At 43.3% G+C, this 25,312-nt stretch overlaps 2 protein-coding genes across 8 annotated transcripts; both read left to right on the top strand.

The window, feature by feature from the left end:
- Positions 1-1,909: 1,909 nt before the first annotated feature.
- Positions 1,910-13,736, top strand: hao2 (hydroxyacid oxidase 2 (long chain)). 7 transcript variants are annotated; one of them, XM_035393329.1, is made up of 9 exons: positions 1,910-1,969; positions 2,360-2,423; positions 6,149-6,301; positions 6,593-6,744; positions 8,487-8,770; positions 9,311-9,583; positions 10,250-10,408; positions 11,017-11,086; positions 12,820-13,736. In XM_035393329.1, the coding sequence occupies exons 2-9, from the start codon at positions 2,401-2,403 to the stop codon at positions 12,873-12,875; spliced, it is 1,170 nt and encodes a 389-aa protein (XP_035249220.1). In that variant the 5' UTR covers positions 1,910-1,969; positions 2,360-2,400; the 3' UTR covers positions 12,876-13,736. The 7 variants fall into 7 exon arrangements, with proteins under 7 accessions (XP_035249220.1, XP_035249219.1, XP_035249221.1 ...); XM_035393328.1 differs by lacking the exon at positions 1,910-1,969 and adding an exon at positions 2,066-2,191; XM_035393330.1 differs by lacking the exon at positions 1,910-1,969 and having other exon boundaries at positions 2,272-2,423; positions 9,314-9,583.
- An 873-nt stretch (positions 13,737-14,609) lies between these two features.
- si:rp71-68n21.9 (kelch-like protein 9) lies at positions 14,610-24,498 on the top strand. Its single transcript, XM_035393326.1, has 8 exons — positions 14,610-15,194; positions 15,766-15,818; positions 16,205-16,418; positions 16,611-16,743; positions 17,268-17,464; positions 18,279-19,080; positions 19,995-20,108; positions 23,429-24,498. Exons 2-8 carry the CDS (start codon positions 15,814-15,816, stop codon positions 23,920-23,922), a joined length of 1,959 nt encoding a protein of 652 aa, XP_035249217.1. The 5' UTR covers positions 14,610-15,194; positions 15,766-15,813; the 3' UTR covers positions 23,923-24,498.
- The last annotated feature ends 814 nt before the right edge of the window (positions 24,499-25,312 follow it).

Genomic DNA, 25,312 nt, shown 5'->3' with positions numbered 1-25,312 from the left:
CTTTTGAATCAGCCTCAATGGCCACGGGACTGGTGTCATTCACCCTGCCTCCACAACACTAACAGACTCATTCATTTAGAAAAAACTGCCTCTTCTCAAACATGGCGCAGTAGTCATGACGATTTCAGGTCAGAGATCATCCAATGAAAATGAAGATATTTTGTCATTTTAATGGTGGCTATTTCATGCTGGTGTTACGAACACGTAATATGAGATTTATATGAATATTCCTTCACCTTGGAATTATATGGAATTGGTGGTAAAAATGGAGGTAATGCTAACTTTTTTTTTATAATCATAAGTACATCTTTGAGCAAGGGGACATTCAGCATTAGGCAACCAGGTTAGAAGTCATTTATTCTGAGTGTCCTTAAAGATATGGGGGGCATATAATTTGAAATAATGTATTAATTGCTATTTGCAGTTTTAAAATGGCAGTTTAAGCATATAAATGGTAATTGTCACCTTTGATATATTTTACTGTGATGTCAGAATTATTTTATTTTATTTGGGATGAAGACTTCACAAACCCACCATCCAGTCTATAACCATTTTCTTTAATGACACATTCAGCAGGCTACAGGATTATTATCATGGGCAAGGATGTATGCCATTATTTTTGTAGCTTAATGAGCCACTAATGTTGTCGGTCTCTGTTGTTCTTACTTTGTCCTCTAGTGTTCAGAGATGCTAATTATGCTAAAACATACAGAAACAGAAACGTGGACCATATTAGATTGAATAATGCGGTATGTTTATGATCCATAGTATGATTTTCATGCAAGAACAGTGCATCATCAGACTGTAATATGACCAGCATCAATCATTGACAGCAATATGGAAAAGTGGTTGTCGTGCTTGTAGTTTGGTTGCCATTTTAAATCTCTAGTGTGACCTTCAATATGTTTTTATGCAAGGAACTAATCTTCAGAGAACTATTATAGTGTATGAAGAGATAACATATTTCAGTCAGGACAACTCACGTGTTCACAGTAAATTAAATATCAACATTAATATGTAAATACATTTCTTGGTTTGGTGCTGAATGGATCTGCTTCGGGCATTAGTGCACGTAACGGCATGCCCTACCCTATCTAACAGGGAGCACTACGCATCTCCCCTACTGAACAGGAGAAACACCAGAAAACAGCCCAGTATCTAGAAGCAGATCCAAACAACAGGTGGTGCTCAGGTGGTGGAGGGTGAGCGCAAATCCGAGCAGTGGCAGTGAAGCTGAAACATGCAAAGCAGCGCAGGCAGGCAGCAGTACTGAGAAATCTGAATGTTGGTTTTAAAAAGGACGCTCCATTGGTGATGATGTGTGCCTGTGATAGGAGTGTTGCGTGTATGCGATTGGTTGATCATCCATGTTTCATCATGGAAACACGCGAGTATGTGGTTACTGGGGCCGACCGATTGGTTGGCCACAGCTATAGTTTCCCGACAGAACTCGCGCTTTGAACATTCCATGGTCGCCGCTCATTTCAGTCAGGAGAACTCACATATTTAGATTAAATATTTACATGAATTCTGGTTTGCTATTGAATGGATCTGCTTTAAGTATTAGTGCATGCACAAGTTTCCAAGTTTCAACAAGGCCAAAGAATTAAATGCCATTTCAGGGATTAAGCAGCAAAGCCATTTCAACTGACACGTCAGTGCTGAAAATAATCAGTATTTCTTGCAAGCCAGCCATTGCAAGTAACTAGTGAGAACCGGTCGGAATGATTACGTATGAGATCTAACGACAACCAAGCAAGGAGGATAAATACATACATTGGTTACACAACTAGTCGTTTAGTTAAAAATAAATAAATAAATAAACAATTGATTAAATAACTCCCTCTTTAACTAGCGAACCACAAGGCAGATAGAGCTAAAAGTAAACAATAGCCGAGACACGATGGCTTCTTCAAAGGTTTCGGACGCCACAGAGCATCCAGGAAACACAGCTCTAACTATCCAGCAGGTAGTCTATGCTCTTGAGCAGAAATATTTCTTAGAGCAGCGAATCGATTCTGAGTAGTAGCAGAGAAGCATACAAAGCAGCAGACACAATCAGCGCACTGACAAGTCTGATTGTTGTTGTTGTTTTTTTGTTTTTTTTTTAAAGCGCCCGACTGGTGATGTGTGCCTGTGATTGCATAAGGAAAAAGTGTTCGTGTATGCGATTAGTTAATTATGGAAACGCGTGAGTATGCGGTTACTAGGGCCGGCCACCACTAGTTTAATTACAAAACTTGCATTGCGCATTCTATGTGCGCTGTTCATAAAGTGCACAAGACACCCATGGTAATCGTATCTGCTTCAGAAATTAGATTATATTGAAATCGTTTTCTTGTATTGCTTTTTTCCCCAGGTTATGACGTTTCTAAGAGAATCTAGGAGCACGAAGAGAGAATGAGCATCACAGGCTGCAACAAGTGAGTCCTTACCCTTCATCACCGAAGGCGTTCGTATTCCCAAACGTCTTTTTCTTGGGGGGTGGCGTGTAATGTTATTGTAAGGATGAACCCGGTCAGGCAAGAGGCACAGAAATAGGGCAAACAGGGCAAACTTGCTATACAAAAACTAATCAAGTGGTCACATATAATTTATTATAAAACATGTCATCGGAATGCTTAGGAAATATAATTTCCCCTTTTCATAGCAAAATAGATTGGGGACTTCGTGTTCTATGAAAACTTGTTCAAACCCATTTATATGCCATATTAAATTTTTGTTTTTCAGACCTGTGTAATTGATAATGTCCTTTTAATAGAATGTCAGAAACCTACCTTAAACATTTAGATACAGGCTTATATTCATATTAATCACATTATGCCCCATACGTAGCGTGCGGTAACATACCGCACTCCCTCTTGCATGGTATTATTACAAGTTGTGTTGTCTCTAAAAGGAACAAATACAGTGTTTTATTGGCAACTGAAAAATACAGCCAGAGGCTAATCTCAGCTGGTCAAGGCTCTTTCCGAAAAGATTATTTCAAATATTTCCCGAACCACAGCTGAGTGCTTACTGTAGGCTTTGTGACGTTACATCTCATTCTCTAGTACATCTAGCCGTGAAACCCACTGAACTGTCATAGCTGGGATTAGTCATTGAGTAAAATAAGTGTTTCTAGGGTTGTGACATCACACAGAAACCTTGGCAATCATACTTTGACCCACATACCTCAAAAAAATCTCTCAAAGGAAGGACAGAATCTGTAAGTGCCAGTGTGCATGGTGTGAATGGGGCAATGCTATTTCAGTTTAACTGGCTCTACCCAGAGAACATCTGTGGTGAAATGCCTGTGAAAATCCAGCTAAATCCGGTCGAAAAGTGAACGTTTTCTAACCAATTAGGAGGTAGCCAGGCTCTATCTGGGTCAAACCTGAGCTATATTAGAGTTGCCCTTGACTGTTTTTCAAAATGTCTCTCAACCTAGATTTCCACCCTCCTAGATGTGTAGATTCTGGCTTTTCTTACTGGGTATAGTTACCAAAATTAATATAAGATGATGATTATATTTTAAATTATGAAATCTATTTTGACTGATTTTCAATTTAATTGATATTTTAAAAAGATAGCTCTGACACATTATGTCTGGTGTAAAGTAAATACAGTATTTCACAGTAAGATCATCATATCAACAGTCAAATACGGTGGTAGTGTGATGGTGTGGGTATGTTTTGCTGCCATGAGACCTGGACAACTTGCCATTATTGAAGGAACCCTGAATTCTGTTCAGTACCATAAAATTCTTAAGGAGAATATCCAGTTATCTGTCTATGAGGTAAAGCTGAAGCATAACTGGTTTATGCAACTAGACAATATGCCAAAACACAAAAGCAATCCACATCTGAATGGCAGAAAAGAAACCAGATTAAAGTTTTGGAGAGGCCTAGTATTACATTACATTACAGGCATTTGGCAGACGCTCTTATCCAGAGCGACGAGTAATAGTAAGTAGTAAAAGTCCTGACTTGAACCAAATAGAGATGCTGCACTGTACATTTATTCAGAACACCGTTTTGGACAGGACACAGATCAGACACTCCGGTTCCTCCCAGGATTTCTCCCCAAAGAGGAGTTTTGTTTTTTGTTTTTATACCTCGCTTGCTTGTTTTTCAGGGGTTTTGGTCTGGTTTTTGCCCAATTATCCTTCTGTTTCTCTGTAAAGCATCTTTGTGACAGCTCTCGGTAAAGCGAGCAGTAAAAACATTGATCATTCATTTTGATTGGACTACGGGTGGCCCAATGGCAGTCTGGGCCTCGTGCGCCAGCCCTCTCTGTCCCCCTGCCGCAGGTGGGCCCGGTCTCGCGTGTGGGGGTCCGTACGCCGGAGGGGAGTAACCCCGCCTCCCCCCCCCCCCCCCCAGGCCATCAGCACATTTCCAGCCAACAAAAGACGGGAGGGTCAGGGAGAGGTTCTGGGCACTGTGGGTGTTAATCTGCGGGCCATTATCACTGATCGCGCACAAAAGCGTACAGTGGGACAGAGAGGGAGCGGCCGGGGCGCAGGCGCGGCACACGCAGGGCTCCATACAGTGCGTGCTGTAGCACTCTGGCATGGGAACACTGTGGACTGTGTATCGGTGAGTCGGCGGCGCCGCCATTAACATAGACCTCATTTTGACTTTGGGGGGGGGAGGGGGCAAGAACGGGAATTTTTCTTTAGGATTTTTTTTTTTTTGGGAGGGGTGGGAGGGGGGGTGCTAACAGTACCACCCAATACAACATTGTCGGGATACCATGGATCCGTCCACCATGTCACTTCTCCCTGGGATCTATGTCCACGGGCGCAACGCAAGCTAAACAAAAGCTTCAAAATAAACATTAACCCTTTTTTGGAATTTTACGTCAGCGGTGAAAATCAAAGCATTCTAGAACTCCATTGTTACATCAGCATTGGAATGTTCAGTTAAGAACATTCTAATCACATATTTGTGATCGTACACCTTACAGGGTTAAAGAATGTGGCAATGAGACAGAATCCTTTAAAGCTGTATGCACAATCCAGTTATTCTAGTAGGCCTGCAGAGAGCATTTCTGTCCAGTCTTATTGAGCTGTTAATCTGTAATGGAGTACAAAGGGCATTGTGCAACAGCTGAGTCCTCTTGTGAACTTTAAATCTGTGATCTACACACATTGTTCTGCGCACAGCGATACTTTATATTCAGTGAGCTGCCATTTCATCAGAGATAGTTCTCTACAATCCTCTTTGAAGGTAAAAAAATATGTGTGTTGTGTTTGATTGTATATCCATGCATATGCCTTTGTGCACATGCACTGAAATGGTTTCTGTGCCCAGTAAAGATAGTCAATGAACAAAGTAATATTTTGTCAAGTGGAAAAGATCATTGATTGTTGTGTAGGGTGGAGTTGACCTGCCGTGATGTGTTTGCTACTTTTTTATTTTGAAAAGTTTCTTAATGAAATCTATATTTATAAGGGAAAATATTTCTTAATTTCCCTGATGGGAGAAACAACCAATAGATATAATAGTGTTAAGTGCTTGATCATATCAAAACAGAGATATTAGTTGGCATACATCATGGTCAAATATTGCCATGCTATTTAACATTATGGTGCCGTGATATAAATGTCTCTGTGTAAGCTTGGTATGAATATTTCCATCGTGGCAGGTCAGATAAAGAGGTTAAGGTTTCCTTGTGATTAAAATGAAATTAATTTTTTCTTAAATATAAAAGTGGTAAGGGTGAAAATGAAGTTGGAGAAAGTACTTGTTCTAATGGTCCTCAAAATAAGGGCTTTTTTTCCACCAGAAATGGAGCTTAATATTAAATTATTCCTTGTAGCTGCGCAATTTTTAAAAATCTCCTTTTGAAATGATACATACTGTCAGGAGAGAGGAACTAGACTTCCAAAAACAGGAATTGAAAATGCTGCTTCAGTTCTTGATCAGTCTGTTCTCACACCGAAACCCATAAACATTTTAATTTTAGCTTAGGGTTTCATCCTTTATTTATTTGTTTTGTTGTTGTTGGTCGTCCACGCATGCACTTTGTGCTCAAGTTATGACGTAACATCGATAGTGACGGAGATGATGATGCGATGGTGATGACGAGATTAATGATGAAGACTGAACACTGACCGCTGTGCTTAAAATGAGGAAGACGGTGGTCCTGTTCTGTTGCTCAGAGAGGGAGTGCGCTGTGTGGAAATGGCGATGGTCTGTCTGACCGACTTTGAGGAGTACGCCAGGGAGCATCTCTCCAAGGCCACCTGGGACTACTACGCAGCTGGGGCAGACGAGTGCTGCACCAGGGATGACAACCTGCTGGCGTACAAACGGTACTGCACCCTATACAGAGGAACATATACTCTGCAGCGCCACATACTACCAGCCAACTGATCCAACAGTTCACTGACCACCCAGAGTAATATTGTGTAGGGCTTCATACTAACACTCACTGACCACCCCTAGAAATACTGTGTAGGGCTACATACTAACAGTTACTGACTACCCCTACAAATGCAGAGCTGCAGACCACCAGGGCCACCAGAAAAACCAGGAGGGTGTGTGACTTATGGTCCGTGCTCACAAGCGTTTCGATCCCTCGTTTTGTGCTCTCATGTCCACAGGATCCGGCTGCGGCCGCGGATCCTGAGGGACGTGTCCATCAGCGACACCAGGACCACGGTGCAGGGCACCGAGATCAGCTTCCCCGTGGGCATCGCGCCAACCGCCTTCCACTGCCTGGCCTGGCACGAGGGCGAGATGGCCACTGCCAGAGGTAAAGGGGGCCCAACGGCACCCTGTTATACACATGGTCAACAAGGCCCCAGATCATCAGGTGTATAATGTCTCTAAACCAGGGTTGCCCAAATCTGTTACTGAGCTCAGGTACAGGAGTGAACCAGCATAGAGAGCTGTTAGAAAACTAAAACTACGGTAACTGGTTGGAACAAAACCAGCGTGCAGACCGGTTCCAGGACTGAAGTTGTGCACCCCTGGAGGACAGCATTGGCCTGCTTCATCAGTCTGCACAGGCAGAGGCTGTAGAGCAGGGCTGCCCAACCCTGTTCCTGGAGATCTACTGTCCTGTAGGTTTTCACTTCAATTCTAATTTTGTGCATCTGATTCTACTAATTAGCAGCTCAGCAAGATCTCTAGCTGTTGAATGTGATGTGCTTTGTTAGGGTTGGAATGAAAACCTACAGGACGATAGTTCTCAAGGGGCGGCAGTGTAGCATAGTAGGTAAGGAACTGGGCTTGTAACTGAAAGGTCATAGGTTCAATTCCTGGACACTGCCGTTGTACCCTTGAGCAAGGTACTTACCCTGCATTGCTTCAGTATATATCCAGCTGTATAAATGGATGCAATGTAAATGCTATGTAAAAAATTATAGTCTGGATAAGAGCATCTGCTAAATGTCTGTAATGTAATGTTCTCCAGGAACAGGGTTGGGCAGCTCTTCTCTAAACCTTCTCTAAAATTTAAATAGCTGTACTGGTTGTTTGTGATTAAGGGGATGCAGTAACCTTCTTCAAGAAATCAACCCAAAGATTCTCAAACCCAGAATCCAGTGCTCTAACCACAGTACCCAGTGCGGACCACATGCATGAATGTTTGTTTGCTATTGTCCACAGTTTTTTAAATTATTGTCCTCAGTTGAGGAGCATAGGTCTATCATCAATTAATTTAAAGCAGTGGATGTTTTGTATGTTCTGTTGGAATTCTCTTTTATGATCGTGGCTTGGTCTGTCAGTCTGAACTACACCAGTGACAAGGAAACACTCAGGTCCAGCGTCCCTCCGTGTACACTCTGGGTTTCACAAATTCCTGCTATGAAGCTGTCTGGGAAATACTGCCTTTGAGTTAGTCACGCGAGCAAGCTGCCTCTAGCAATCCAGCTGGTTACGTTAGGTTGCTACATGACTGAAGTCGGGTACTCGGGATGAGAGGGCAGGGTTGAATACAGAGGAGAAGACTTCTTTGATTGTAAACACAGGACCACAGGGCAAGGAAATCCTGCACCCTCTAAAGAAGGGTGAATGTTGGGGCATATCTGATGGGAACTTCAGTAACTAAGATGGCTGAGCTTGGTGGTAATTAGTGAGCACGTCTAAGGTAATGTCAGTAAGGGGAAAAACACCATCAGCAGTGGGCAACGAGGAGCACATGCCACAGGATGCACGTGTGTTAATTCAAAATGCAAAGCCCAAACTGGTAAGCAGCCACAGGTCAGCTGACCACAGATTTCAACTTAGGGTGAGATCAGCCAGCCTCATCAAAAATGGCCCAACACCCCTAAGTGACACTAGTCATCAGATTTTGGTAACATAGTTCACCTTGAATGTGACCAATCCTGTACATCCTACTGCAAGTTGGAAATGCTACATAGGTTCTTACTGGAGAAACTGGGGGGGGGGGGCAAATTCTTTCATCAAATACTTTTCACCTGAAGAGCTATGCATTTTCTTCCGACTCCTATCCAGTAGAGGTTTGGTAAAAAGCCTCTTTCTGTGTCTCAGCCACAGAGGCAGTGAACACTTGTTATATTACCAGTACCTACTCCACTTGCTCAGTGGAGGAGATTGTTGCCGCTGCGCCCAACGGGTACCGCTGGTTCCAGCTGTACGTGTACCGCAACCGCAAGGTGTCCGAGCAGATCGTGCACCGCGTGGAGGCGCTCGGCTACAAGGCCCTGGTCCTCACCGTGGACGTACCGTACACCGGGAAGCGCCGCAACGACATCCGCAACCAGTTCAAACTGCCACCGCACCTCAAGGTCAAGAACTTCGATGGAGTCTTTGAGGTAAAGGTGAAAAACTTTTATATTACCTCTCTGTTAATTTTCACAGCATGAGAGTAACCCCAGTGCACCAAGCAGAATTCAAACAGGACAGCACACGTTAGCCGTCATACTACCCAACACACTACCAAAAGCCAGAGGTGATAAATGTAGTCTTAGTAGACTCATTTGTTCGTGCTTGTAACCTGGTATGACGCATATATTTCAATATAATATCAAGTCCTAACCAGTCCAGTAGCACAGACTCACTAGCAATGATCTGTATGTTGATACGGCTTTCAGTTTCTTACCAACATATGAGGAATTGGAACCAAAACAACACAGCCCTTTAAAATTCAGAATCAGAAGTCCTTGGCTTGGTGCCCATGATAGCAACCAAGCTCCTTACTACAGTATCTAAATCATCTTTGAGTGGAAAAGGTTAATCAAAATGGCCGCAGTATTTTGAAGCTTTGGTCTTCAGTCTTATTCTTCAATAAGCTCCTATTTGTTTGCATGTCAGTGAGACAGAACTTGTTCTCCTCTAGACTCTCGTTCTTCCAGCAGGCATCTGTGGGTGCAGTTCCTGAACACGTCTGTTTGCGACCTTCCCTGCAGGAGAACGCAGGTCCTGAGGAGTACGGGATCCCAGCCAACACTCTGGACCCATCCATCAGCTGGAAGGATGTCTATTGGCTGCAATCCCTTACCCGCCTGCCAATCATCATCAAGGGAATCTTGACCAAGGAAGATGCAGAGCTGGCGGTGGAGCACGGAGTGCAGGGCATCATTGTGTCCAATCATGGGGGCCGGCAGTTGGACGGAGGCCCCGCCACGGTGAGGGAAAGCTAAATCCTTAGACCCCCCCCCGCTCAACCTGCACTTCAGACACACTGCTGAACCCTGTCAGTCAATAGCAAATCAAAAAGCTTCTAAAGGTCAATGTGAGAGACACAAATGCAAATGGAAATTCTGTGCACATTTGCGCAGAAGAAATATTTCCAGCCGGAATATGCCTTATCATGTTGATCAACACGACGCATATTGCACATGCAGACACACACACGCGCGCACACACATGCGCGCACGCGTAGTACCTGCTCCCTCTCTGTTGCATCGGAGCCTCAGGCAGAGCAGTCAGGCAGATAGTTCAGAAAGAATAAATTCCAGTGACAAATGAACACATAATGAGGGAATAAGTATTTATAATTAATTTGTATAATCCTTATCCAGCAATCTGTGTTGCACCTACATGGTAATGCTTCGTGTTGCCATAGAGTGAACTCGCCCTTCATTGTAAGAAATGAACTAAGGAATGTCTACAGTTTCTGGGTTTACAACCAGTTAAGGTAGGAGGGGGGAAAAAAAGGTATGCCAAACCAATTTTGGGGGAAAAAAAGGAAAAGGTTTAGGAAAATATGAAAACGTACAAGAACACAAGTTCTTACTGTCATAACATTTAAACAGTGTTGGATTACCCTCCCCTTCCCCTTTGCCCCACAGATAGATGCGCTGTCTGAGATTGTGGACACGGTTCAAGGCAGGATCGAGGTCTACCTGGACGGAGGGATCCGTACGGGCAGCGACGTGCTGAAGGCCGTGGCCCTTGGAGCCAAGTGCGTTTTCATCGGCAGGCCGGCAGTGTGGGGCCTGGCGTACAAGGTAACGTACAGCACTGAGCTCCCATTCCAGTGTGTGTGTGTGTGGGTCTGTGTGCGGGTGTATGTGTGTGTGCGCATGTGTGTAGGTCTGTGTGCATATGTGTGTGTGTGTGTGTGTGGGGGGGGGGGGGTGTATGTATGTGAGTGTGTGTGTGTGTGTGGTGTACTCTGGGTGTACTAACCTTTCTGTCCTCCTCACAACCCTCCGATTCTCCCCGTGCATTCAAATAGTTCTGTACCTCAACGGCCAAGTTGGCCTACAATTTCGGTACATCTGCCGCTTCGAAAGAAATGCAGTGATATTAGTTGCATATTATGTCATAACTGCAAGATAAGAGGTAAAATAGAATAAAATAGCACTGCTGTGCAACATCGTGAGGTAACTAAACTACAGAGCATGTTTACGGTCGATACAGCTCTGGTAAGAAGCAGGTTGGTGCATTCATTTTGAGTTTAACACAATAGATACAATAGGTAAATATGTGATAAAATAAGAGAGAATGTTTTTTATCTTACTGCATGTCAGTGAAGACTGGAAAAACTGACTGATTTAGAGCCTGATGAGTTCATTAATGCAGTGACTGACTAACTTGCTATTTTGTTTTATAGGGCGAGGAAGGGGTCAGAGAGGTGCTGCAGATTCTCAATGATGAATTCCGCCTGTCCATGGCACTCGCTGGTGAGTAAGGGGGGGGGGGCTGTTGGTGATGCCTCAGCCATGATGTCGCAGGGCGTTACCAGGAAAAAATATTAAATCATCCTGTACCGTCAGATCTGTACAGGATGAACCATAACAATTTCTGATCCTCATTCAAGGTCTCGTGAAGTTGTTTTAAAGGACTTGGTGTTATGGGGGCCTCACTTTTGAAGGACTCTCTTGCAGAAACCTGGTGTTTAGATGAGATAGGGAACAGATAGCTTCAGAAGGCACTCATTACCAACACACAGTTTGCCATCCCTGTCACAGTATGCCTCAGCTGGGTCACTACTCTGCAGTTTATTTATGTAACCGTGAACAATCTTTCACTTTGGCATGACCAGCAATTAGAGAATGTGCACACAAAGTTCAGTTTAACTGTGCTTTTTTGGCAGGACAGACCAGGAAAATTATTGTGTGTAACACAAGAAGGCAAATGTTCAAATATCTGTCAAACAGAAAATAATATTATGTAACGGGGAAAAAATAATATTCGACAGTCATATCAACTAAGGGTCCAATAACAGTTATACAACTGTTACACAACTATAATTGACATGTACAGGTCTCTGACCTGGAAACGGGCCCGTTTTAAAAAGAGCTTTGTCCCCTCTGCTATCGAGGTGCTGAACAAATTGCCTCGCTGAATGTCAGGTGTATTATATGTATGTTTGTATTACTGTATATAATTATATGTGTGTTATATGTATATACTGTACTGTATGTATCTATGTATTTATGTGAGGCTGCAAGGCAAAAACTGAAAACAAATTTCCCCTGAGGGGACAAAGTATTGTATTGTATTGCATTGTATTGTTTTTTCAAGCTGCCTATAGGAGAATTGTGCAAAAAAAAAAAAACCCTGTAAAACAATTCGTAATGGTCTGTGAAATTGCTGGGGGAAAAAATTTATGTGAATGATACTGCTTTTCAAGTTTTTAAACAAATTAACTAGTGAAATCCGCTTAATTGCATTTAAAAAATGGAACAGTGTGCTGAAGACCGTGCATGCCACTCAGGTGTGTGCTATCAACGTTAAGCCACCTACCTTAGAAAAAAATTAGAACAAGAAATTTTTGTGGTTTTGTGTCTTTATAGAGCAATTGTGGTTTATTTATGCTGCATCTGCTGACTTTTAACGTTTATTTATAGATCATCATGCAATGTAAATGGTCATAATTCCATGAAAATATCCACAATATGCACTAATGGTGTATGTAAATATGCCATCTCTTTACAATAAAATGAATGGGAAATGGTTAGAAATTTGGCGATTCTATGCAAATACCCGAATTATGCGATAATCGTTTTGCAATTAAGTGGATTCTGCTACATTAAGCTAAGCTGTTTTTACCTATCCATGCAGATTTAACTGAAATAAAATTCAGAAAAGCCTTTAGTATCACCAGTGATAAAAAGGATGCTCCAAACATTTTTTGAGTGAATGTTTGAAAAATTATTTAACTACAGCAGGCCTGGCATTTGGGTGGATTCATTAAGTTAGAAGGTTAATTAACATTGTACCCCAAGTTTTGTATAGCCCCCCCGCCCCGCCCCGCCCCCCCACATCTCAATGCATTTTGGTGGTCATTTGAAGACCAGAACCTCACATTCTAAATGTAGCTAAATATAGGGAGACAACGTGTTAAGTTGATTCTTGTTGATTCTTGATTCTATTGTTTCTGCTAGTGATGCTCTACTTTCTTGCCTTCCAGGCTGCCGGAACGTTGCTGAGATCAACAGGAATCTTATTCAGTTCTCCAAACTTTGAGCTGAAAGCACAGCACTGGCCTGCAGTATGTTACATTTCTAACTGCCAGTTATTCTGTCAACACACATCACAGCTGATCGTTCTACCTCCACTACTGCACGGAGCCCTGGAGGAGAAAAATGACCTTGGTTCAGGAACAGTACAAGACAAATCTATATATATATATATATATATACAGACACATATATATATATATATAGATTCACTTTTCTTATGGTGAGATCGAAAATACTTCAGTACCAGACTGGTTTACATCGTTCCATCTGAAGTGGACTCTGTTCACCTATCCATCATGTTTCCTAAAGAGATGTACACATGCGATGTCAGGCTTAGTGTAGTTAATCCTGGTTCACATCCATTCAACCTTCTCACTGGTGCCCAGTCTAGTAATTCTGTATCTGTGGGTGAGACGAATTCAAAGTCCTTTCAATCATAGCAGGGGATGTAGTGACAGAGGGAGTGGTTTATGGAGGTGCTTCGAAGGTTTAGCAGTAAGGTAGGTGAGCCAGTCTAAGTCAGAGAGTAGAAGAAAACGCTTCAATTTGTCTCTGTTGTGACTCTGGAACTAAAGAAACTATTTCTATGGAAACGGTTTCCACAGAAGAGGTAGAAAAGATGGCAAATGATAAGAAGATAGATCCACTGCAGCTTGGACAAAAATCTATGCTAAAGACCGGACTGAAACGCTGTAACGGTGTAATTTTGTGGTGATGTAATCATGTAATGATGGTGATTGAAATGGCAGTTGCTTATCCTCAGAATCCAACACGATCTCATCAGCGGCCAAGAGATAGACCATGAAAAAAAAAACAATCATAATTATAATCTTCACAAATAAAAGAGCATGTTTTATGCACTTACTCTGCTTTCTGTTCTCCATTAGTACACAGCAGGGTGTGTTGAAGAGCTACGGAAATGAAACTGTCTGCTAACTACATACAAGCGTTTGACATCCGCAAAGCGCATAAAAGTTCAACCTGAAACAGAAATAGTTTTGTGTCCTCTCTAAGCAGGCTAACATTTTACTGGCTTCGACAGTGTTTCTCAGTCAGTATATCCCTCATCCAGGGCAGTGTGGCATAACTGGCCATTTAATTGATCGTTATGTTAAGCAAATATATTTAGAATCATAAATGCTTTAAAGATTCTACAACAAGCTCTAATAACGGCCATATCCCAAACCCTACAGTAACTAAGCATCAAGACATACAAGGACAGTGTACAAAGAGGTAACTTGCATATTATCACTATACTCAGAAAATAATGTTAAAAATAGCAAATTTGCAGTAGTACATTTTTACAACAAAAAAAAACATACTACCGCAAATTATATTTGTAAAGCTAACAAGCTAAATCGAGCACTTCAGTTAATACAAGGGTGTCAAACTCCAGCCCCGGAGGGCGCTAGTGTCCGCATGCATTTGTGGTGTCCTTTCATTCAGCAGCCAATTAAGGCCTTGAGAGCAAGGTGTGTGAACTGTTTAGCCAATCAATGACTAGAAGTAATCACTCGTGCAGAAGCACATCGAAAGCCAGCAGACAGAGCGGCTCTCCAGGAGTGGAGTTCTATACCTCAGTCCTGATGAGCAGAGGCTTTTGAACGTGCTGGGAGAAGGCGGTGACCTCATTTCGCCACTAGGGGGCCAGATCTGAGAATGAGCTGAAGAGACTCGGGGGGGAGGGAGGAGGCAGAGCAGGCCTGAATGGGGGGATGGGGCTGTTTGAAGTTGTTTAGTTGTCGTGGGCTGAAGTGATGTTGTGTTGTAGAGGTATCACAGCTGAAAAGCAGTACCGTGCTGTGGCTCCAGGGTAGACACAATAGCTGGCATCAATTTTCATCAGTGTCAAAAATGTTTTCATTCCCAGTCCCAAATCCAAGTTATTACAGTGCCAAGATTTATTTTGACAAAAAACAACACACTGCCCGCCTACACTCAATACTTTAGCTAATTAATGTAAGGTAAATATGAAACAAAATGAACACAGAGAGACCCAGGGGAAAGATCGCATTTGGCAGATTAGAATCTGAACTGCTGCAAACGCGGCATGAAGCGCGCCGTTGCTCAAGAGAAATTCACCAGAGACTTCTCAACTTCTGCATCTGTGTTCTCTGTTCAGCTGATCAGGGTGCGATCAGTTCTCAGTTTAGAACGTCAGAAAAATGGTGAGAGAGGTTGCACAGGAAGTAACTGAGAAGCTGGCGGTTAGATATGTGTTGCTGCTTTCCGGAACCTCAGTAAGAGCAAAGCAAGAGCTTGGTGAGAGCAAAGAAGAGACCAAGAACATAAACGTGGATGAACTGCTTAAGGAAAATTAAAGGTCAGTTGCTCCTCCGGACATGTTCTCCATGCACACCCTAGAAGGTTTTTTCCCAGAAGGTGCACAAACTAAAAGCAAATGATGCCCTAACCATGCAGGGGCGGTTTGGATAATCGTACTGTCGATTGTGCTCTCACTTGATAAACACTGTTTCATATTTTGGGTGCTTCTGTTTAACCTGACCTTTAGAAAAAAACGCACAAATAAACATTACGTTCACATACAGCAGATACATATCAAAGTATAGTGTTTTCATGACACTGCTGTGGCTTATGAGTACAATGGATTACTGTCCTGCAATACAACAGTAATATAAGTTGGCCTAAATACCGTATCGTTGCTTGAGCAGAAGTAAATGACGCTCAACATGTTGTATCTGTAATATAATCAAAGCCAATTGTTTTCCACCTGTTATGGCTTGAGCTCATCTTGCAGTCTTTCTGGAGTTTGAACAATAAACAAGTCACAGCACCTGCGGGCGACCAGGCACATACTTCAGTCCCATATTAATGCTTTTCGCTTCCTGTTTCACAGTTGCCAAATAAAGATTTGAACTATTTTATCTCACCAGGAAAACCATTAAAAACGTGTTTCAGAAAATTTCCTCGAACAACAGAAAATGGGGTAAGTACCTCATTTTTTTTGGTGCGGCAGCATATGAAGTAAACCTGTATAATCAGTCTACGGTAACCGGCAAATGCCGTCTCTCTAGGTTCCCATGAAAAGCCCTAACACACTAAATTTTATTTTTCCAGTGATATGAAATGACACATTTTTTACGTAAACATCTTGCTCCTATAAAAATGTTTTGCCCAAGTAAAACATGCATGTAAATATCCACAAATGAGATACTGATCGCTGATGCAGTGTGGCAGGCTTCAAATGCATAGGCTAATGATAGTCAATAGAAAATCCTGTTTAGAGCTGGCATATTTTGGTGACACTTTACCAACTTGCGTAGCTTTGGTTGGGGCGAGGGTGTCCACTCACCCTTTTCTACTGTGGTACAGGAGCAGTGAGGAGGAGGGCAAGATGCTCTCCAGACTGTCCCGCATAGGAAGCAGGGGATCACTGAGGGAGCCCCCAAAACCTCCCGCCCAGGCCACCAAGCCCGCTGCCACAGTCAAAACGCCCCCCGAACTGAGCCCAAAGCCCCCTGCACTTGCCCCCAAACCCAGCTCCAGAGAGTTCAGCAGCAGCGATCACGGATCCGCCATCCTGCAGGTACTTACAGAAACTATGTTTCTGAGGAGGGGGGTGGGGGAGTGGGGGGTGGGGGGGGGGGGGTCACAGCTGGCAAATGTGGCAAATAAGTCAGCAGCAACAATGAAGCACCTGGTCTGACAGGCACACAAGCCTGCTACATGACAGACTTCAAACGACTCTCCCCAAATGAACTGCTGTTCTGCCGTACAGGGGTTTGAACACTTCCGGTCCCACGAGTCCCTGTGTGACGTCACTCTGGTGCCGGGAGACAGCAGTGCGGTTTTCCCGGTGCACAGAGTCATAATGGCTTCCGCCAGCGACTACTTCAAGGCCATGTTCACAGGTGAGTCCATCCGTCTGCAGTGATCTCCGTATGAGGGAGTGTAAACCTAATTCGGGGCACTAGCTTGGACCCACTGGGCAAAAGCTGGAATCTAGGCATCTATTGAGGTGGAAAGGTTGAGAGATGATGTTCTGACATAAACGGACTAGGTTAACCCCGATACAGTACAAGTTTAACTTGGATATAGCCTGGCTAGGTCCTAGTCTGCTATAAAACTTTTCACTTTTCAACCAAAGCTGGGTTTTCCCCTGAATTTTACCAACTTTTCACCACAACAGGTTTTCTCCGCGCACCCTGTGACTAAAAACAGTAATAGCAACTTTCTGTACAGTAACTACTTAGACAATGGCATTTTGATATTCCATTTCCCTCTAAGAGCGCCAGTACACATTTGACATGCCCCTCCCTTAACCTCCGACTTGTACCACTCATACCACTCCCAATGACTTTTCACTGCCCCACTGAATCGGCTCCAGGGCAGTTAACACATCTCTCGTTCGGCTTTTCCCGCGTTTGACTGACAGGTGGGATGAGAGAGCAGGAGCAGAAGGTGATCAAGCTGCACGGCGTGAGCGAGACTGGCCTGAGGAACATAATCGACTTCATCTACTCGAGCCGCGTGTCCCTCAGTCTCGGCTGCCTGCAGGACACCCTGGAGGCCGCCAGTTTCCTGCAGGTCCTGCCTGTCCTGGGCTTCTGCAAGGAGCTGCTGAGGCATGAGGTGAGATACAGGATAGAGATAGAGGCGTATGCGAGTGTGAATAGGTCTACTATACATTTTTGGGGTAGGTACTGAGGAGAAAGGTGAGACACAGGGTAGAGGTAGAGGAATATGTGAGCATTAACATCTAATATTAATTATTGGGGTAGGTACTAAGGAGTGAGGTGAGATGTATGGTAGAGGAGAATTTGTATGAATATGTCTAATATTATTTATTGGAGTGGGTACCGTGGAATGAAGTGAGATACAGGGTAGAGGCAGAGGAGTATGTGAACATGAATGTCCAATATACATTTTTTTGGTACGTACTCCAGGGGACTCTAATTTTCTGAACAGTTTAAGTAGGACACTGGCTGTATTAGAGGCAATATTGCCTTGTGTACTGTATAAGTAAGTTTCTTACAGCTAGACCAGTGTTTCTTAAACTATGGGTCGAGACCCAAAATGGGTCTTGGGACTGTATGAGGTGGGTCCTGGAATGAATCTGTAGTTCATTAAGCTATGCTAGTGTATTTTATGGATCCCTAAAAGGTACCGTCTAATTTGGGTCCCTGCAAAAAGTAGGCTATTTCTAATTTGAGTCTAAATATTACAAAAAATTTAGAACCTGTGAGCTAGACCTAAAACAGCTATGTAGCCATGCCTCTTAATGTAGGCACTGGTAGGGGAATGGTGACAACTGTCATGTTTGCTGTGTGTCTGCCATCTGTGCCTGCTATTGGTCTGCTATATTAAGTGTCTGTTACCTTTGCCTGCTATTGGCCTGCTAACTGCTGTGTCTGCTATCTCTGCCTGCTAATCTGTGCCCTGGCAGGTCACCATAGAAAACTGCGTGGAAGTGGGGCGCATTGCCAGCGACCTTCTCCTGGAGGAGGTGCAGACCTACATCAACAAGTTTGTCTGCCAGAACTTCTCCCAGCTGGTGAAGACCGAGACGCACCTGCAGCTCTCAGAGTCCAGCATGGCGTACGCGCTGTCCAGCGACTCCCTCAAGGGTTTCTCTGAGATGGAGCTGTTCCGGGTGGCCCGGGCCTGGCTGGGGCACGACCTCGCCGGGCGCCGCCCGCACACCTATGCCCTGATGAGGTGCATCCGCTTCCCCCTCATGAGCCCTGCCGAGCTGCTCCAGATCTCCCAGGAGGACGACGGCACCCTGCGGTCCGACACGGCCTGCGTCAACCTCCTGCTGGAGGCCAGCAACTACCAGATGATGCCCTTCCTGCAGCCCACCCTGCAGACGGAGCGCACAGCCATCCGCTCCGACTCCACCCACCTGCTGGCGCTGGGCGGGGTCATGCGGCAGCAGCTGGTGGTGAGCAAGGAGCTGCGGCTGTACGACCAGGAGGCGCAGGCCTGGCGCGCCCTGCAGCCCATGGACATGCCTCGCTACCAGCACGGCGTGGCACTCATCGGCAACTTCCTCTACATCGTGGGGGGCCAGAGCAACTACGACACCAAGGGCAAGACAGCGGTGGACAGCGTGTACCGCTACGACCCGCGATTCGACAGGTGGCTGCAGGTGGCCTCGCTCAACGAGAAGAGGACCTTCTTCCACCTCAGCGCCTTGAAGGGGAAGCTGTACGCCGTGGGAGGCAGGAACTCTTCAGGCGAGATTGGTGAGACACACACCCCTAACATCAGACTGAGCTTTGAGGCTTTTCTGAACTTGCTCATGAAACAAAGTTTTATTTTTATTTTGTTTTTTTTTTGTTTTTTTGCTTTATCTTTATTAGTCTAAGTGAGCCATGACATTATAAACACAATGGATCTACATACGTTGAAGGTCACTTGCCTGAGCGTAAGCATATGCATATTTTGCATTACATTACAATCACTTAGCAGATGTTTTAACATTGTCATGTGCCGTTTCACAAAGGTACGTTACGTTTACATGCAAATATAATATTTTGTTTGTCATTTTTTGGAGACTGTTCCTGGGAACGCCAGGTTGTGTGTCTATCTAAAGGCTACAAGGCCTTGAGAAAGTGATACGCCCAGTGGCCAGGAGTCAAAACAATCTGGAGCCGCCCAGGGAGGCAGAGCTTCAGATAGCCTCAGTGCACACCAGCGACTCCTCTGGCTGATAGCACCTACTAGCTGCGCAAGAAGCACCCTGCCCAGCTCAGTGGCACACCGGCTCGGCTAATCTGCTAATCTGTGTCCTCTCAACTCAAGAGAGAATGCAGACAAAGCAGCATTATAATTAGGGACACTCCCGATGTAGAGAAAATGAGAAAGAAATAAAGGGGGAACAGAAACGTATCCAAATAAAGACGTCCATTTCCTTAGTTATTTTAAGGTATGGCCTAAAGAAGAACTGAAAGAATAAGACAAAGAACACTCAGTGCTTATATTATAGAAATATATTATTTTAATATGTGATACAGACAGTAGATGTGTTTCTTACTAAAGGATGAAAAACTACAATAAAGCCATAAAAAGGTCAATTTGATGGAATACATGAAATAGGTTTTCAATGTGACTGAAATTCAATAATCACAGGACGTCTACACATTCTGTGTTCACACAGACACTGTTGAGTGCTACAGCCTCAGTAAGAACGAGTGGACATTCGTGGCCCCGATGAAAGAGCCGCACTACGGGCATGCAGGAACAGTGCACGGGGAGCTGATGTATGTATCCGGTGAGTTCAACTGCTACCTTACAGCACGTAGATTTTCAGCACCATTAAATACATTTCAACATTACACTGATCAATGATGCACTTCTCGGGGCACTGGACACTGGATGCCACCACTGTGATTTTGCAATGAAAGTGCACATCTCGGCCTATATTAAGCGGTGAAAAGTGCATTTCTCACAAGTTCTTAGGCTAACTCTTCAAGATCAGAAATATGTGATTAGAATGTTCTTAATTGAACATTTGAATGCTGATGTAACGATTACTACTGGCAATTGAAAGCAAATGAGTTCTAGAACACCGAATTTTGAAAAAAACATTCTAAAAAACATACTGTCCAAACTTACATTTCTTTCTCGTCGGCTGATTTCTTTTCCCCCATTTCTTCCCCCCTAGTTGTAAGAATTTACAATAGAAGGTCAGGTCCTGTGTACAAACCCAGTTTGGACTTCTTCCCTCACCCCTCAACATTTCTCTCTTTCATATTGCCTTTCTTCTTTAATCTCTGTTCCAACCCACAACCACCCACTGTCCAGACAGGAACTTTTAAAGCAGGGCAACTCATATTCTGACCCAGAGAGCCTTTATCCTGTGCTCATAAATTCCCAACCAATCCAGAACTGGGAAGGGAACCTAAATTGTTTCAGTCAAAACATATGATTAGCTGAATCAGGTGGTTTAGTGTTGGGCTAGAAGTCCATGAGATATATTTGTTTTTAACTGCAAGGATTTTTTTTCTATTAAATTGATTTGTAAAAAAATAAATAAATAAATAAAAAAAATAAATAAATTGAATAAATAAATTTCCTAGAGCAAATTCTCCACAGATTAAAAGAGCATGTTTATTTCTATTGCCAGTTGTTTTGAATTACTGAATTACTACCCCAGAGGCTAGTCAAACAGACAATATGTACTACTTCAGGTCCCAGAAAATTATTCAGTTACACAATCTAGTGCTTCTATCCACTTAACCCTATGTACCTGGGAAATTCATGACAGATAGAAAGTAGTCTTGTTCGAACTCTCCAGTGTTTTTAGAAGCACATGAGCTGACATGATCATTTCTGTTTGTAATACATGTAGGCAGACGTGTATAATAGTGTAGAATAAAGTAGGCTATGGTAACTAAGCAATTAAGATTATATATATATATAAAGTATCTACATGTAAGATTATTAGATAATTAAATTTGATAAATGTAAGAAATTGTATGCAATAACATTTTAATATTTTTGTAAAAACAAATTGAAATCCTTTCTTTGTAACTAGCAAGCATTCAAGCTTTATTGTTGCGGAGGTACTTTCATAAAATACAAAAACTGTCTCTGATAAATCCGTTTTTTATCGCATCTGTTCTGATGAGGCAGTCCACATTCAGCTTCATGCACAGGCAACTGGCACTAGCTGGTTCGGCTAGTCTTGAACCACTCACGCAAATCCATATAGGCCTATAATCTTGGCATTTCGAAAAACTAGTATCATTACGCAGTGACTCCATTACAAACGTCTCTAAACATTCATTACCACCACGTTTGTGTTATAGCATGATTTTTTCAAAAACAAAATTACATTAAAAAAACGCATAGAGACCCGTAGCATGCAGTAGCCCATACAAGGCCCATGCGCTGGCTCAAAATATCTCACTCTGACTACTCATTCAATTCACTCGAACTCTCTAGAAAACTGTTTACTCAAACATCTTACCCAAAAAAAAAAATTTCTAAACAGTTCAAATCAGCACAAGGTCTTGCTACCAAGTTCGCCAGCTTACACTAGCATGACCGACGTAGCCAACTTTAACACTAACCAGAGAAATTAACTCACCGGAATCTCCAACTCCACCACTATAAAGGTAGAAGGCTTCTAGGCGACACCCCTTATGGCAGTATCAGCAGCTTCGTTATTTACATTTTTTAGGAGAGGACCACCCAAACATTGAACTGAAAAAGAAAAAAAACTGTGATCGATTTGCTGTAGGCCTTACTCTACTTTGCGCGTGCACAAAGAAACATAATGAACCCTTAGCAACTGTTTAAATATATATACATGGTGTTACGTGGTGGGCGAAAAGACTAAAGCTATGGGCAATGTGTTGAGGGAAACACAACGTCTGCAGTCTGCGTTTTGGTTTCTTCTGTTTTGGAGCACAGCATTCACCACTGATCCTCTGCCTGAAGGCAAACCTGGAAACTATTAAACTTCATCTAAAGCAACAAATTGGATTAAATGGGCCATGTAAAATAGATCTAGTCTGGTACTTTTTTTTTTTTTTTTTGTATTTGGAACCTGTTTTTAATTATTGACAGGAATGAACTGAGAGCAGCTAGGTGACATCAGAATAAATAGCTTAATAGGAATTGGTAACCAATGTAGAATACTGTAGAAGCTGTAGTCTGATCGTTTTTCACAATACAGTGTCCCTGCTAGTTTTTAAAATACAGGTGGTGCATTTCAGATTATGGTAAATTTCCCAGATGACCCAGTGTGTAATCATTAGTCAATTTTCTTTGTGTTTGTGAAGATGAAGTTTTCTTTATTATGAATTGTTTTAATGATTGAAATGCTTTTAAATATCTTAAGGGAACAATTTCAGTTTAATGCACTGTTTATAATTCAGTTTGTCTTAAACTGCTATAATAGTCTCAGAAATGCACTCATTAAGACCAGTTTTGCACACCTGGTGGTGCAGTTGACATGGGTTTAAAACAGGTGTGCAAGGAACAGAGGGATCTTGTGAGTTCTATTTAGTGGAAAGTTCCCTTGGTGGTTTTAAAATAAATGACCGTTTTGTAGCACTCATAATTCATGATTTTTCTGTCATCCTGTAAGACTAAGCAATGATTAGTTGTGTGGGCAGTGATCCATCAGTTACTATGGTTGCGTAGATGGCAGCAGACTGGCAGTTACTATGGACGTGCATAGGCAGGCCAGCTGCTTAGCAGAACATGGCTCTGTGGTTTAGTGTGTGGTGGTGGCAGGGCTGGGGTGTGATGGCTTCTTCCTGTTCCTGCATGACTTTTTCTCTGAGAATTATTTCGACACTGTAGTGGGGGAGGACAAAAATGTGGGCAACTGACTTGAGGCTTTTGTGGCACTGCGATATCAGTAAAGCTAAATGTCACCTTTGGAGACACAAGTCAGTGAAACTTGACATGGGCTACTGCAACAGTTTCTGAGCTTAATAATGCGATTTAAGTTAGTGAGTCCAAAAATTAATTGTGATAATTGTGATTTAAAACAAATACCTTATAATTAAAGTTACAATTATTAAAGGGATTGCATTAACAGTATTGTGTCAAAAAAATATTGTCATACCTGCGCAGGTGGAATCACACGGGACACCTTCCAGAAGGAGCTGTCGTGCTACGATCCTGACACGGACAGCTGGAGCCGGCGGGCGGACATGACCACGCTGCGCGGCCTGCACTGCATGTGCACGGTCGGGGACCGCCTCTACGTGATGGGCGGGAACCACTTCCGGGGCGCCAACGACTACGACGACGTGCTGACCTGCGAGTTCTACAGCCCGGCGACGGACCAGTGGACCGACGTGGCGGCCATGCCGCGGGGACAAAGCGACGTGGGCGTGGCCGTCTTCCAGGGCCAGATCTACGTGGTGGGCGGCTACTCGTGGAACAGCCGCTGCATGGTGGACATCGTGCAGCGCTACGACCCCAAGCAGGACGAGTGGGAGCAGGTGTTCAAGGTCCTGGAGCCGCTGGGCGGGATCCGAGCCTGCACCATGACGGTGCACCCGCCCGACGCCTCCGTCGAGGCCCAGACCCAGGAGTGCCCCCTCTCCACCCCAAAAAGATGAAGGGGAAGAGTGTCGGTAATTCAGAATTACCTCCTGTATACATTTGATTCTTTAAATTATTTTAAGCCAGACTTCCACTGACTCCCACATAGCTTTAAGTGTGACCTCCTGATGCAAGCTAATGTCAACTGGCACGTTTTACAGTACTAGAGAACCAATACTGTACTGGAGTTCAGCTTATATGACTTCACCTAGTTATTTGGCCTCTCACAAAAGACTGGGATGAGTGTTCATTAAGTATGATCATGATAGTTCATACAAATTATTTTCATAGTGCGTTTGATATACATAACATTGGTACAACCAAAATATCTGGAGGGAAACCATCTTTCTGATAAAATCCAGTTCCTTGGCGTAAATATTGACATTTTTATTTAACCTTTATTTTCCAAAGTACGATCTAATTTACAGAAAGCTGGCTGTCCAATGATTTTCCAATCTACTCAGCCTGTTTAATATGCTGTGTCTCCTTCTGTTCCACCTTTTGCCTGTCTTCGCTCCACCACCTTTATTTTGTCCTTGCTTGCAAGGTTTGTACATATGGATAAATTAATAAACTGTGAATCTTCAAGCCACTATATGGTAATTGGTTGTGTTTTCAGATCTGTCATGCTCACACCAAAGTCCTCCTACAAAATACAATAAACATTCTTCCACGTTCCCTGCTTGGGAACCATGGCAACCATTCCTCACATTTGGAGTTGCCCAACATCCGTTCTGTTTGGGTTGGTTTTCTGCAGAGACACTTCCAGCTTTAGCCCAGCTGTCTCGAGCACAGCTGACTCAAAGCAAAGGAACAGCATGTCTTCAAATGAGCTGAGAACTGGGACTGAACGTGCCGTGTGGGCTTTCCTAGTTCTAATGTGGCAGTGAGTAAGTTGAATGTAATTAACTATTATTCAGTTTTAAGGAAACAAAATTCTCAAGAGAAATTGGAAAGTCCACACCAACTGAGAAAAGAAAGAAAAAGGCACACTTTATTAAAGAAGAAAAATACATTTACAGCGCTAGGAGAAACAACACATCAGCTCTACAAGCGTTCAGTGAAGGCTCTCAAACCTTCTTATTGTGGGTGAGTACAGAAACAAAAACGGATATGTAGAATCATTAGTTAATTGGTCAGAGTGTACAGATAAACTAAAAATATTATTGACCATGTCATGAGCCACCACTTGCCCAAAAGAGTTATCAGAGGATTTGGGAGGGGGAAAGGGTCCCTGTTGCCAAGGAACCAGAGCTTGTAACCAGGCAACCTGGGCTCCTGACCCAACTGGGCCGAAGACGTCGCAAAAATATATGATATGCTTTTTAAAATGCTGCATGTCATAGCTTATACAAATTATAAGTGAATCAGACTAAAGTTCAAGTAACAGTTTAGCTATTGTAAAGA

Source organism: Anguilla anguilla, chromosome 15 (assembly GCF_013347855.1).
Source record: "Anguilla anguilla isolate fAngAng1 chromosome 15, fAngAng1.pri, whole genome shotgun sequence".
NCBI lineage: Eukaryota > Metazoa > Chordata > Actinopteri > Anguilliformes > Anguillidae > Anguilla > Anguilla anguilla.
The sequence above is the reverse complement of the archived record's forward strand: the minus strand, read 5'-3'. Positions and strand labels throughout refer to the sequence as shown.

Coding starts and splice junctions, on each gene's coding strand:
- hao2 (XM_035393329.1), top strand. CDS start 2,401: ATGAGCATCACAGGCTGCAACAA. Junction 6,745..8,486: donor CGAGATGGCCACTGCCAGAG/GTAAAGGGGGCC, acceptor TCTGTGTCTCAG/CCACAGAGGCAGTGAACACT. Junction 11,087..12,819: donor CCTGTCCATGGCACTCGCTG/GTGAGTAAGGGG, acceptor CTTGCCTTCCAG/GCTGCCGGAACGTTGCTGAG.
- si:rp71-68n21.9 (XM_035393326.1), top strand. Junction 19,081..19,994: donor GAACTCTTCAGGCGAGATTG/GTGAGACACACA, acceptor GTGTTCACACAG/ACACTGTTGAGTGCTACAGC. Junction 20,109..23,428: donor GGAGCTGATGTATGTATCCG/GTGAGTTCAACT, acceptor ATACCTGCGCAG/GTGGAATCACACGGGACACC.